The sequence below is a fragment of the Nannobrachium achirus genome (genome assembly GCF_963921795.1).
Source record: "Nannobrachium achirus genome assembly, chromosome: 1".
Lineage (NCBI taxonomy): Eukaryota > Metazoa > Chordata > Actinopteri > Myctophiformes > Myctophidae > Nannobrachium > Nannobrachium achirus.
Window position 1 is genome coordinate 56,735,656 of NC_137810.1, and position 15,315 is coordinate 56,750,970.

The 15,315-nt window shown below is 43.6% G+C and overlaps 1 protein-coding gene across 1 annotated transcript in view; it reads right to left on the reverse strand.

The window, feature by feature from the left end:
• Positions 1-289: 289 nt before the first annotated feature.
• Positions 290-15,315, reverse strand: part of LOC308291858 (myosin IXB) — a 107,984-nt gene continuing 92,958 nt past the window's right edge. Inside the window, 15 exon segments of the mRNA XM_080733989.1 lie at positions 290-3,372; positions 5,188-5,330; positions 6,573-6,694; positions 7,686-7,736; positions 8,460-8,583; positions 9,835-9,966; positions 10,484-10,589; positions 11,084-11,212; positions 12,066-12,258; positions 13,118-13,191; positions 13,303-13,414; positions 13,529-13,570; positions 14,001-14,186; positions 14,313-14,420; positions 14,586-14,767. Coding sequence (XP_080590115.1) covers positions 2,789-3,372; positions 5,188-5,330; positions 6,573-6,694; positions 7,686-7,736; positions 8,460-8,583; positions 9,835-9,966; positions 10,484-10,589; positions 11,084-11,212; positions 12,066-12,258; positions 13,118-13,191; positions 13,303-13,414; positions 13,529-13,570; positions 14,001-14,186; positions 14,313-14,420; positions 14,586-14,767 — 2,288 coding nt within the window. The 3' untranslated portion in view covers positions 290-2,788.

Here is a 15,315-nt window from a genome sequence, read left to right on the forward strand (position 1 = left end):
AAGTCAATAATTTGATAACAATAAATTCACCCGCACTGATTCCAGAAGGGGACCCAAATGCGAATCCAAATAGGAATGCGACAAAATCTCAAAAATATGATTGAATTCAAGTCTCCATGGCGTGAGTAATGAGTAAGCAATAGAAAAAGTCATTTTGGGGGTGAACTACTCCTTTAAATGCAGACGTTAGTGTAGTTCAGCAGTGATAAACATTCTGTGCAAATTTTTAAAATGACTTCAAAACAAAAGAGGGCAGGAGTTGAACGCACCATGTTCTGTATTGTCCTGTTAACTCACACCATTCACTCCCTGTTCACATCAACACATCACTTTCCTTATCATACAGACAGACAAACAGCATCCGATCAGCAGTCAAGAGAGAAACATTAGTATTACATCATCATACACAGTGGGCCTAAGCCATGTTCCGACAAGTCCCACATATTAGGGCATGCCATTGACTGGCAGGTACTGTACAGCTAAATGCTCCTAAGAAAATTGTCTTTTTCCCCATTTCAGAATCCGTTATTTTTGCCTGTTGAGTATAAAACAGCCTTAAAGAGAAGCCGTGTTTGTATTTATGAGAACAGTCGAGACATTTTTGAGCTTCAAAGACATCATGGCACAGCCCTGGTATCATAGCTGGGGTTGGTGTTTCGTCGTTGTTCTGCAGGAAAAGTGCAGTGTGCTGCTCCCATTTCCCTTTGCCAAGTGAAAATCGGTTCAGCGTGGTTCCTTCCAGGGGTGTCACACCAAATTCTGGGCCCTGGGTACAAGTATTCACTGCGGGCCCCCCATGAATCTTCTTAGAATGGGAACACATTATTACGCATTATTTTGTGCTTGCCAACTATTGAAAAATAGCAAATATACAAGCTCACAGCGAGCGCTGAGTGCCGTGCTGCAAGCTTGTAGATCTGCTATTTTTGAAAAATCATGAACATTTGTGCAAGTCTTTGAATATTTCAATACTTCTCCTTCTATGTTTATGTCAGTGGTGCTGAAACTTTTTCATGTGAAGGACCCCCAAAATTACATGTATTTGGCCACGGACCCCCATCTCAAAATATTTAGTTCCAGGGACCACCCAGAAGCAAAATTTTAGTTACAAATGGCCTCCTCCACCTTGGGCCCTAGTAACTCAGTCCCACTTCTCCCCCCCCTTGTGACGCCCCTGGTTCCTTCGTATACTGTTATTGTGCTACGGGTCAAAGGTGAAGGAATGAGGCCGTTGACCAAGGCACCAGTTCGACATTCACAATGTGTGCTTGTGTGTGCGAGTGGGTCAAGTCCTTGTTGGGTTCAAACACATATTTTGAGTTGGTTCAGCACAATAAACACAAAAAGTATCATACAAAGGTACTCTCCTAGCCCCCGGGCTCCATAGAGATACAGGTAAAAGGACCCATTGAGTTTGTACACTGACAGCTTACGATACAAAAATCAAGGCACTAATTAACAGAGCACACTCGTTTGGCTTGCTCTTTTGGAGAACTATATGGAATGGAAAAGGTGCAATCATAGCCTGCAATATTTCCATGAAATTACGTGTAAAAAATAAAAAATAAAGGGCAGAAAAAGAGCAGAGAAACTAAACAAAAAAACAATGGTCCATCAGGTGAGGCTGTCCAAAACAGACAAATGATTTTGTTATATCAATAGCAACCTCAATATATTAACAACGATAGAAAAAGTGCATGGCGACATCCTGTCTGTTACGTTCATTGTCATAGGTCAACGAGAGTTTCAACAAAATGTACAGTTCCTTTATCAGCCCCCCCAAGACAACCGTAACTGTAACAGTCTCCATTTTGCCTCTCCCCTGTTGCCCCGCCATAGACAGGGGCGTCACACCAAATTCTGGGCCCTGGGTACGAGGATTCACTGCGGGCCCCCCATGAATGTTAACTATTGAAAAACAGCAGATATACAAGCTCACAGCGCGGCACCGAGTGCCACGCTGCGAGCTTGTAGATCTGCTATTTTTGAAAAATCGTGAAAATGTGTGCCAAGAAACCTATGTTTCCATGTCAGTGATGCTCAAACTTTTTCATGTGAAGGACCCCCCCCATCTCAAAATATTTAGTTCCAGGGACCCCCCAGAAGCAACATTTTTGTTACAAATGTCCACTAAAAAAACACATATATTCAAAGATTTGCGCACATTTTCACAACTTTTTAAAAATAGCAGATCTACAAGCTCGCAGCGCGGCACTCGGTGCCACGCTGTGAGCTTGTATATCTGCTATTTTTCAATAGCTAAAGTTACTAGGGCCCCTCCACCTTGGGCCCTGGTAACTCAGTCCAACTTTCCTACCCCTTGTGACGCCCCTGGCCATAGATATTACCCATCTTTGTAACGTATGTCAATCGATTAATTCTGTTCCATGGGTGAGTATCCTCCTCTGTATTTCCCAGTTCCTCTCCTCTCCTGGTTGACCTAAAACCTAGTTTTATTGTCACATATGATATCTCTAGAGTCATGCCTTCGGATTCGGTGCTATTGCTGTTTTTTTTAATGCAAAGGGTGTTCTTCTATGCCTGTCATTCTCTATATCAGTGGTTCTCAAAGTGGATTCCAGGGACTCTCTAGGTTCCTTTAGGGGGGGGTCTAAATTGACCCTTACAAGTCTGCAACTCTGACATTATACGAATGGAACCAAATAGAGCCGTTAGAGTTAATTTGGTTAAATTTGTATACTGTCAGAGTTAAGGGAAGACCTTGGAATTTAAAAGATTGAGAACCACTGCTCCGTATAATGTGGAGCCTTCTTGCCCCGAATCAGTCCTAATCATCCATATACGGGATGTCCGGGTCAGAGAAACGTCTATGGCCCGTTCTGGAGGAGGAGGCTAGTATTTTGGTGAGCTGGGGCTGAGGAGGGGAGGTAACCGTTGTAAAGGAGGAGGACGAGGAGGAAACGGAGGGGGGGCAGGAGGAGTAAGACAACAATGGGTCCGCGTTGTTGTCGAAGTACAGGGACTGGGTGACGTCTCCGTCTCTGCGGCGGCTCGGTTGCTCTCTCTTCCTGATGAACTTGAATGACGAGCGATGGTGGTTTCCAGAAGGAGGAGTCAGAGCCTGGGCTGCGCGGCCCGGAGCTCCAGGCTGGCAGTGGACGCCGGGAGGGAGCTTCACCGTGCCAGGGATGATGGGGTTCCGCCGCTGCAGCGGGTGCCTGGAGGAGGAGGACGACGCGGAGGAGGACACCGAGGTGGAGGAGGCGGAGCTGCACACGGAGGAGGAAGAGCTAGCGTGGCTGAGGCTTGGCACGAAGGAGTACCCGCCAGGGGCTTTGACTCGCAGCACGGGCAGGGCTGATAGTTTGGGAGGGCAGGCTGGCTTTGATCTCTTCAGGGGGCTACCTCGCCCTGAGAGAGAGAGAGACAGAGAGAGAGAGAGAGAGAGAGAGAGAGAGAGAGAGAGAGAGAGAGAGAGAGAGAGAGAGAGAGAGAGAGAGAGTCAAGGAGTAACTAGGGATGGGACAATACGACCGTTTATCGTGATAAAAAACACTCAGGATAATCGTATCATGGAGATTTAATTTATCTTGATATCGTCCTGGGATCAATTCACCTTTTATTTACCGAGCTGCATATCCGGTACCGCTTAAACCCTCTATAATTGGTAAAAGGTTAGAAAACGTATAATATACGTACTTTTTTTTAACTCTATCAAATGTCTTTGCCAAAAAATTCGCAACACGGCTATTTTTTGGCAAATGTTCCGCCCCAGGATATTTTGATTATTACGATAATATCATAAATCGCGATTTATTTTGTCACATTAATAATGATATGAAATGTTCATATTGTCCCATTCCTAGGAGTAACATCATTTCCCAGATACCTTTTAAGGTCAAACACAGCCATCCTGAAAGGGTTAGTAATGGTCTCATGGTGTCATGGAGTATCATGTTAACTAACATTAGTGAAGGATGCACATCAACAGTGGGTGCCGGGTTAAGTGCGGAACATGTCTTTTTAAGGATAGCATAGCAAGCTATTGTTTATACCGAGTCTAAACCATAGCTAAGGCTTCTATCCTTAACAAAAACACATGCAAAATATTTGGCTTTAAGCATTTAACACTTGAGAATGTGAACAATGCATAAACTTTGGTTTTCGTGTGCCAAAATGCTCAATTAATTAACTTTGAGTATGCTTTTTTTCTTATCAAAATTCTTATCCCACGATTTTTGTAACCCACTTTTTTCACCCAGTGTCAATTGTCTAATGTCATCCTGGGCGCTAAACTCCCTCTGCCAACCTGGGGAGAGCTGACTGACCTCATGCTTCCTTCTATGCATGAGGAGTCCAAGTCGCTTCTTTTCACCTGACAGGGGGGAGTTTCCCCGGTTGGACGTAGCACGTGGAAGGAACACGTTATTCCAACCAGTTCCTTTCCCCTCCATCAGGCTGGCCAGGGGGAGACAGTATAGAGACCAGGATTGCATTACTACCCTAGGGGACACGGCGAGAACATGCAAACGTCACACAGAAAGGCCCTTTTGCCAACCCCACCTAGGGTGTGGGCACTGATGACGCGGAGGAGAGAACACGCCCCCAGTGCCCACAGCTGGAATCGAACCCAGGACCTTCTAGCTGTGAAACGACAGCGCTACCTACTGTACTGCGCCACCGTGCCCCCTTGAGAGCATGCTACTTTGCAATACATGCATACTGCATATCGTCACTGTCTGGCCAAAACCTCTTAACTCCATTTGTGAGGTTTTAGATTTTTTGGCATAAATCAGGGCTATTGAACACCCTTTACAGCTGAGTGTTGGTTAGAATAATATTGAACAAATGAAAAGTAGTAAAAAGCCCTTCGGTCAAAACCTCCTTACTCCTCTTGAGCTCATTTTCCCGAAAATTAACAGTTTGGAGTTGGGAGGTTTTGGCCCGGCAGCAGAGATATACAGTACATGCCTTCACCAATGATACAGAGAAGCACGCAAGCAAGCATGCACGCATACACACACACACAGGGCTACTGTTGCTCCAACCTGCTTTTCTACAGAGCAGACGGCACCGCCACCATCACCATCACTGGTCCAGACCTGCACCACAAAAGACAGTAAGGGCCAAAGCCAGGGGCCCCGTGGACCGATCAGAAACCCACAGATGAGTGAGAGAAACAGGTAAGAAGGAAGCCACAAGGCCAGACTGTAACTTAACACCGACCTTCAGGCTCTGAGCCGTGGGAAGCAGAGAAGCGCTGCTGTTCGTCCAGGAGGCTCTCAGAGCTCAACGAGGCCTCAGAGTCCAGGTTCTCCTGGTCTGAACCGGGCTGCTCCAGCTCTGGCAGGCGGCACGCCAGGTCCTCTCTGGAAGGGAGGGGAGGACACTCATGTCAGAGAAATGTGTGTACAACATGAAAGACAAGAAAGGAAAAGGACAGAGACCGATTCTAATGCAGTGTTTCTCAAACCTTCAAATGTCAAGGTCTCCCCTTAACAGTTTGCCAGCCGAAATAGAATGGTTGTTGGTAGATTAGCCGTGAAATTTCTATTATTATATTATGATCTGAACCGCATTCATTTTACCAGACATCCAGCGCTATATCACGTGGTCTTCATCCCCCATTATCATACCGCGATCCCCTGTTGTTTTACTCACCACAGTTCCCTGTGAAATTCTCAATCTGCATTGGCTTAAGAGTGGGGGATTCGGCCGACGCTTCGTGTCCCCGTGCGTTTCGCGTGCGCGATCCGTTCACGTAAATGTCGCCTCAAATAATCCACGTGTGACTCAAGAGTAGAAATAAAAAGTTTCGCTCGCATAGCCCGCAGCACTGCTGCTGTAGAAGCACTGGTGTATAAACAGTAAACGGACGACAGCAAGGAAGCTTAAAGAAGGAATGGAACTCACGTCACTTCTGCTTCATGTCAAAGCAGCCATGAGCTATCGATGGACGAGCAGTGACTAGGGAAGGTTAGACGATCGCCGATTTTCGGATAAAAATCTTTTTTTTTTCGGTTTTGGTTCGGTTCGTTTTTTTAATGACCCAGTACGGTAAAAGACGGCGCGGCTGAGACACCCTTGCTCAGATGTCCGGTATATTCCGGTTTTAATATTAAGGGGCTCCCCGTGGCTTGGAAAGGGTTAACTCTGACAGTGTACAAATGGAACCAAATGAACCTGGTTCCATTTGTACAGTCAGAGTTACAGACTTGTATCGGTCAATTTGAGTAGACGCCAGGTCTTTTCTGGAAGGAAGAGGACGACGCTCACGTCAATGACACATGTGTACAACAAGCTCATGAAAGACGAGAAAGGAGAAAGAGAGAGAGATTCTAATGCAGTGGTTCTCAAACTTTAAAATGTCACGTTCTCCCCGTAACTCTGACAGTGTACCCCTTGGGGCCCCGTAACTCTGACAGTGTACTAACGGGTTAATTTGGTTCCATTTGTACACTGTCAGAGTTACAGACTTGTAGGGGTCAATTTAGACCCCCTTAAAGGAACCCACAGAGTCCCTGGACTCCACTTTGAGAACCACTGTTCTAACGTAATGACAACAGAGTTAAAACCACACGACATCACAATGATGAAGAATGCATTCTTACTTCTCCTGCTTGATGGACTTAATGCGGGCCATTAGGTTCTTCTCAGTCTCTGTCTCTGTGTCGGAGTCCAGCGGCTCATTCTCAGGGACCGGGCTCAGCTCAGAACTGGCCTTCTCGTGAACCTGCAGACAGACACGCCATCACACACCAACGCCTCAAGCAACCAAGTCTACCAAAGAACGGGGCCAAAATGGCTATTTGTTTTCTTTACAGAACGTACTGATTACTTGTCAAACCATACAGGGCCAGTAACAAGTAAAGAACATTATGTCCGCTCCTCGGAAAAGAATAAAAACGTGATTTTGACCCACATGTGAATTCTAAACCACCTTGGTTAGTGAATGAAAAGTGGAAAGGACAGGAGGGTGGATGGTGCCTGTGTGGAGTCATGCAACCGACCGCAGCATAACACATTTTGCACGCCTTCGGTGAGATGCAATAACTTTCAACAGAAAGTTATTAGGTAGGGGTAGAAATGCATACAGTGTCGCAAACAAACCTCGTGCACAGACTTCCACAGTTTTAAGAAACCCTACTGTACTTGTGAGAGGACGGACGCACCTCCTGGGAGCTTTGGGTCTTTATAAAAAATACATTTAGAGGACTGAGATAATAGTAGAGGCGACCCATCACAACAATAAAAAAATAGAAAAATAAACATTTCAATGAGGAAACACTCCTTTGTAAATACCATAACTTTCAAGGCATTTGCCTTTCCATAAATGCCGTTTTGGCAAAACATGAAACATTGTTTCACAATTTAATTTCTATTGTACTACTATACTACTTTGAAAGTTATGCTGTTCACAGGGAATGGTCACTCAAAAGGAAAATAAAAAGGAATGGACCTTATTTCGGAAATGCGCCAGGGATAACAGGAGAGAACCGTCACATCACAAATGGAACCAAGCTAACACAATACAGTCATGCAATGCACTACCAGGTTAGTAAGAAAAGAGTTATAGGAATTATAGAGCAGATCATTGAAGTGAGGTCACAAGTCACCCACATCTACATGCCATGCATAACCATTCTGCAGGGCACGCTACCACTACATCTACTACTGCAGCTACTGGTACTACCAGGAGAACTTGATGCATGAATGATACATACCACCACTCCTTTGTAAGGAGCTGATAACCTGAGAGGTAACTGCCAGTAGTGCTAAAGAGAGACAAGGAACATTTGCCCATGTTACCCATCCATGTGACTGTCTGGAGGCACAGTTGCTATTTGACACTTGGAATCTGATTTTACAACAATCTGAGGATGACTGGTCAAGAGATAATTAGGGGTATGGCGTAAGAAATCAGTTATGTATTTTTTTTTTACCCATTTAGGCCTAGAATTATTGAATGCTTTAACTATTGAAAAATAGCAGATATACAAGCTCACAGCACGGCACCGAGTGCTGCGCTGCAAGCTTGTAGATCTGCTATTTCTTTTAAATCACGATTTTCTTTTGCAAGTCTTTGAATATATATTTTTAAAAGCGAACATTTGTAACTCAAATATTTGCTTCTGGGTGGTCCCTGGAACAACATATTTTTAGATGGGGATCCGTGGCCAAATGCATGTAATTTTGGGGGTCCTTGACATGAAAAAGTTCAAGCACCACTGATTTAGAAGAAGGATTTAGAAGACATTTATGGAATCGGGGGGAAAAAATATTCAAAGACTTCAAAAATAGCAGATCTACAAGCTCGCAATGCGGCACTCGGTGTCGCGCTCTGAGTTTGTATATCTGCTATTTTTCAATAGTTAAAGCAAAAAATAATGTTAAAGTGGTTCAAGTGACACCGATTTGTGTTCAGGCCTAAATGGGTAGAAATTGCATTATGTGAGCTGAGGCTGAACTGGGAGCAGGTGGAGGCCGTTATCCCTCACCGTGTTCTGTCTCTTGAGTTTGAGCTGGTTGACAGCCAGGGTCTCTGCGTACTCCAGTTGTTCGATCTCCTCCATCCTCTCATTGTAGAGTCTGGTCTGTTCTTTGATCACCATCTCCACACACCTACACACAGAGTCAGAGGCAACGTTAGCGAAGTGAACACGACAATACAAAAAATATATACATAGACAATCTCAGTGGAACGACAGAATTTGGTTAATTACATTTTGAAAATTACACGTTTATATATCTTCAAAGGGCAAAAGAAAAAAAAACTAATGTAAGCAACAACAACAAAAAGCCTAGGACTACATCTATGATCTTAAACTATTACTACAAATGTCCTGGGAATACAATATCCATGGGTTTTTGCAACCCCGGGTTAATAACTACACTACACTCAGCCAGGACAGTCTTACATGGTGGTCTTGAACAGGCACGTGAACACATAGACATCAAGGGGGGCTTTTTCTTGTCTCTAAAGTGTCCTCTCCAGACCATGAATGCAGTTTTTACTATGGTGAAAGAAATGCAAATGCCCTCTTTCCATGCCATACCTGAAGGCAGCATTCAAGAGAATTGCCTTGTCCAAACTCTCCTGAAATTGAATGCAGCATCTTATGTTGAAAGAATTGCCCTCTCTGTGTAGAAATCCATGCTGTATGCCACATATCCAGTATTCACTTGATTATTAGTTTAGTTCCCCTGCCCCTTCTTTGTATATACTTACTGTTTGTTTAGACTTACTGTTTTCTTTTTTCTTTTTCTTTACATATCTACTGCATAGTACTGTGTTCTATTTGTCTGTCATTCAATGTTATATGAGATACTTTAATGGTTTCCTGTGGAAATAAGCTTAGTCTTTTCATGGATCTCCTTTTAGTAGACCTTGTACCAGTGAACTGTACCGTCATGAAACTGTACCTTTTCCTATGCAAACTTCTAATAAAGTCTTCAATCAAAATCAATCAATAGTGTGGTATCAAGTACCGAAAATAACCGACCCCCAGCTCACAACGCGTCGCATCGTGACAAATTGTGAGCTTGGAGGTCTGCTATTCTATATTTTCACCAAACGCCCTTTTAGAAATTTCAGCCCCTGCCTCTCTGACATTCTCTGTGCGTCCCTGGTCTTGAACTACAGTGTACCCAGCCCAGCCCAGTCTTACATGGTGGTCTATGAACTACAGTGTACCCAGGCCAGTCTTACATGGTGGTCTATGAACTACAGTGTACCCAGCCCAGTCTTACATGGTGGTCTATGAACTACAGTGTACCCAGCCCAGTCTTACATGGTGGTCTATGAACTACAGTGTACCCAGCCCAGTCTTACATGGTGGTCTATGAACTACAGTGTACCCAGCCCAGTCTTACATGGTGGTCTTGGCCACATCCTTCATGCTCATCAGGGGGTCTGCGCTGTCCGGACATCGCAGGATACAAGGAGCAAACACTATGGCCAGTGAGTTGGAAGACATGCGGTTCTTACCCTCATACTTTGCCACTCTGCAAGATAACAAATCACACCACAACCGGAGTTCAGATTAAATGTGACCCGAGTGCCCGTTATGTTGATGATTTTTATTATTCTCCACCAACAAGTGCAGTGTACAGTACGAGCATTGTTGACCGAATATCTCTGTTGACTCAACAGAGATATTCAGACTTTTACAGGTCGAGACCCGAAAGAGAGATTAGACATTTGTCCGCGACCCAAACTAGTGAAAATAGCAGATCTACAAGCAGACAACGTGGTGCTTCATGCCGCGTTGCGAGCTTGTAGATCGGCTATTTTACTCAATTATATTTCATTATATTTATGGAATTCTTTATGTGTTTGTTTTAAAATGTGTATATTATATATATATATATATATATATATAGATATATATTAATGATAATAAATCAATAAAAATTTAAATGTCATCGAGTCGTGACCCATACAAATTGGTCTGTGACCCACAAATGGGTCCCGACCCACTGTTTGGGAACAGTGCTGTTGAGGGTTAAGTGAGAGGTTTACTTGACTAGATGGAACACCAGTCTCTCCAGTGTGTTGAAGTTGGCTGTGGGGAGCTCTTCCAGGATCTTGTAGACGGCGTGGAGCTGTTCCTGCTTCTCTGGAAGCTCTACGTAGGAGGAAATGATGGAATAATGAGTCACTTACTGGCACTAACAATCAATCATATTTGTACAAACAATAAACAGATAAGACCGATTAAGACAGACAGACCTTTATGGATCCCTGTGGGGACAATTCAGGTGTCGTAATAACAGTAAGCGTGAATAACAATAAAATAAAAAGGACCCTAGCCATTGACACAATGGCACCAGTGAATATATGCATGAATATACATTTATAACCAATGAATGGATATAATTACAGACTATAGTCAGTGGATATGAGAGGGGCACTGTATATCAGTCAGCCTACAACAGTAGGATCGGAGGATAGTCAAAACCAAGTTCATTCCAAATGTTGGGTTGGTCAATGAAACGATTTCATCAGCATTATAAGCATAAACTGTACAAAGACAAGAAGTGCACTTCTTGTCAAGGTCGGAGCCCAGTTTATAATTTAAATTGTTAAACAATGCCCCCTAGTGGGGACTGGCGTCCTTACCCACAGCTCGCAGGAAGTCATTGTAATGAGTGAAGGTCATGAGGGGGTCAGGCAGCTCCCTCAGCCACTGTTTGACCAGCCCTGTCACTGTGTGGATGGGGTAGTCCTCCAGACACACCATGTGAGGGTCTACAAACAACACAACATCCATGCAAAATTAACAAACAGCCAACCAGGTTCTCTGGACTGAAATAACTTCAGAGGCGCAATTTCAGAGGGTGACAAAAATATGTTACCACTTAGTAGTTCACCCGCAAAATTACCTTTTTTTCTATTGATTACTCATGCCATTGAGACTCGAGTTCAATAATATTTTGTCATTGTCACATTCCTAAGAGAAAAATGTGATTATAGTAAAGTTACCCCCATTGATTCCGGATGGGGACCCAAATGCATTTGGGACCCCATTGGGAATCAATGGGGGTAAATTCATTGTAATCACATTTTTGTCTTATGAATGTGACAAAAAACTAAACTATTGAACTCAAGTCTCCATGGAGTAATCAATAGAAAAAAAGTCATTTTGGGGGTGAACTACTCCTTTAAGCCTCGTTTCTAAAGTTGCAAAAAACATGATCTACAGGCTCAGTATTTATTTGGGGGCGAAAAGAGAAAATGTTTGAAAATGGTGACCATGATGACATTCACAAAATTGGGATGCCAAGTTGAAAGTGGTTCATAAATAATGTTTGCATACAATAAAATGCTTACTGTATGTAAATTATAACACGTGACACATGTAAATGGAAGGGCATCGATTGCGATTACAGTAAATCAGATGATGGATATCAAAAACAGTTCAGATTGGAGTCAACATTCATAACACTGAATTTGAGGTTACTAAATGTGAACACTAGGGGGGGCGATTGCCACCCCCTAGTGTCATTGCTGTTGGGAAACCAAATGTCCAAGTAGGAGTAACAGTCAGTCAGTAAGAGTATTTTATCAGTGAATACAACTTGGCTAGGAGTCTAGGACTGACCCGTCTCCAGAAGCTGGTGCAGCTCCTTCATGCGATTGGCAGAGCCAGACTTGCGGTAGATGCCCTCGGTGTAAAGGCCACTCATCTCGATGTGCTCCAGCAACATCTGCAGCACCATGGGAACGGGGTTCTTATCGCTGGTCAAGCGGCACAGACGCACCCCAAAGTGCTGGGCGCCAGAGTCCTCATCACTCTGTTGGATAGATAGATACCTTTTATTATCCCAAGGAGGAAAATCAGTTGCTAAGAGGAAGCACAGCAGTTTAAGGTTTACAAATTTACAGGTAAGTACTGTACTGTTGTGTACAGTAAAAAGAGCAAGGCACAATAAAAAGAAGAATATATACATAAAGGGTCAAAAAAGTCCTTAGAGGTCAAAGTCAGTACAACTATTGTTCCAGTTAAGTAACAGTTGTCCTATGTTGCAGTAGTCCTTGTCAAGCGGCCGTTGTGTGTTTCATTGTATAACTTGAGAGCAACCAGCGCTTTCCCAGTCTCTCGCATCTCCGTCCCGGGTAGATTTGTTGTTTGATCGTTTTTCGGACACACCCAACAGTGATTAATCAAATAACATTCATCCCGACAAGGGCTGCACCGATATGGACATTCTTGGCCGATACCGATGTTTAAAATAACAATTTATCCGATAACTGACACTGATACAGATATTTGTTTATATATGTATTTCCCACTCGTGCCAGGGAAACAAATAAATCTTCTTTACAAGAAATAATAACCACCCAAACAAAGCCAGCACAAAATGTATGCTTATCAAAAACACTGTACCTAAAATGTTATTTTAACCAAGGTAGAGTATGTTAAATCAATATAACCAGCAAATCTACAGTGGTTGGAGGAATGGAGGTGGTCCCCCCTACTCTGCCTTTGAATCAGTTAGCCCCTGGTGTCAGGTAGGGCACCTACTGGTAGAGTAATGCTGCCTGAAGCTCGAAGGGCATTTTGTCTCCTTAGTGGGAGACCTGGGTTTAAATAAATCTAACTGCAGCATTAACTCTGAGAGTTGTGCAAATGTAACCAGAGTGGACAGCTACCTTTTTGGCACAGAAGGTGTTGCAGTCGGTGACTATTTTGCAGAGGCACTTCTTATGGCACACCATCTTGCAATCTAGGAAAAATGACAAAAGGCTTTCAATAAATGCGTGAATTGATCAAAAATATTTGGATATACTTGAGGCAATACAAGCAAGCAAAGCATTGTTTGGGTGTTTGAACTTACCGCTGCACATGTAGGCCTTTTCCATGGCCCAGATGTAGGAGGTGCACTGGTCACAGGACTGCATGATGCTCACCTGGTAGTTGGCGAACTCATGGTCCATTGGACTCTCCATCTGTCACACAGTCAATCAATCAATTATGAAACAAACTCGCATACGGTAGAGAAACAGACGCGGAACTAACAGGGCTGCTATGGCGGTGCCAAAGCGCAACACTGCAATACTTACACTCTTATCCTTTTTTCTCCTATTCTTCCTGGTTTTAGCAGGCTGAAAGACAGATAAAAAACAGTAAAAATAAATAGTCAAGTCAAATCAAGTAAATTTTATTTATATAGCTAATAATAAAAAAACACATTTAGAGTTACCAGGTCATGTAGACCGTTAATTATGGATTTTGGCCATTTGTTATGACAAATACCCAAATATATTTAGGATATCCTGATGAGTAATTTTCTTTTTTAAACAAAAACAAACAAAAAAACGCCCACAACTGTGTGCTCTCTCTCTCTCACACAATCACAGACACACGGGTGATACACATCATTACAAAGATAGAGCCATAGAGAAGTTTCATTTGCTGGGCAACGCCACGTTCCATCCATGTTTGCATATTCAATTCATATATGAATCCTCAGTGATTCATTCATACATGAATGATTCATTCATACATGAATCACTGTTATTTATTTATTTTTACCTTGGCAGGTTCAGCCTCTTCCTTCTTCATCTCTTCTTTCTTCATCTCTCCCCGGATGAATCCATCGAGCACCGACTGGAACAGGTTGACCACCAGCGGGACCTCTACTTTCTGAGAGTCCCCTGCCAGATGGATCACTTTGTTCTGGTAGCCTTTCATCAAGCCTTTGTAGCCAGTGGTGGGTTTCTGGGACAAGTTAAGTGAGAGGAAGAATAAAAGGGAGTGGAGGTTAGAAAGTGTGACAGAGAAAGGCTGTGTGTGTGTGTGTGTGCGTGCGTGCGTGCGTGTGTGTGTGTGTGTGTGTGGACTCACTGGCAGAGAATACATGCCCTTGATGGTCTCTCTGAACTGCATGGTTGCTGTAACAAAGATGCCTTCTGTGGCTGACAACGACTTCCCTCTGGAGCGGAACTCATTCACCTGCACGGGCAAAGAAAGATGCATCAATCAAAAGATGAGTAGTTTACTGGAACAAGACAGAAACTCTGCTCTAGTCCCAAGCCAACCAAATGGACCTTTTAGTTAACACTGAGGATTTTACTGTGTATATACAAACAGTATAATAATGCGGTCCTTGTTCAATACCTGGTTTCCCAGGAACTCGTCTAGGTGTCGTAGCTCGTTGGCGTTGGTGATCTCTCGGTCCAAAGAGGCGTTCCACTGCTCGGTGACCCGCGTCGCCCGGCTGATCTTTATGGTTGGGTTGCGGCTCACACCTTTACCAGGAGGCTCCCCGTGGCTCTGGGAATGTGGACGAGACGCGTGCCCTGATGTTTGGCCGAAAAGGAAGTGAGAGAAAATCACAAAGGCTTTGATACTTCCTGAAAGCTGAAAGTCAAAAGGCCAAATTGAAATACACTGATATAATGACATCATAATATCAATATCAGAACGGTTAACCAGCGTCCCTATTCTGGGGCGAACATTCTGCAAAATAGCAGTTCTACAAGTTCACAAGACGTTGGGATATTTAGTGTAGAGGGAAAAAAGGAGGTGGCCTGGTATAGACACCTGGGGTACAGCGGTCAACAAGGTATGTAGGATTTAAGTGGTTAAATGAACACTCAGCCTCCTCTCCCAACCAAAGCAGAAAGTAAAGTAGAATGAGCAGCGTAGTCCAAACAGCACTGTGAGCTCACAGTTATTTTATTAGCATTGAGCCCGATCCAGCACGGGACACTATTTACCCAGAAAGCAAACAGCTTGATTAGCTAAGCCCCTGGAATTTTTATAATAATAATAAACCTGTGTTTTCTTTCCACGTTTCACTCCAAGAACTGAACATTCAAGGCCCAGCTCCACGTGACGTGAGTAA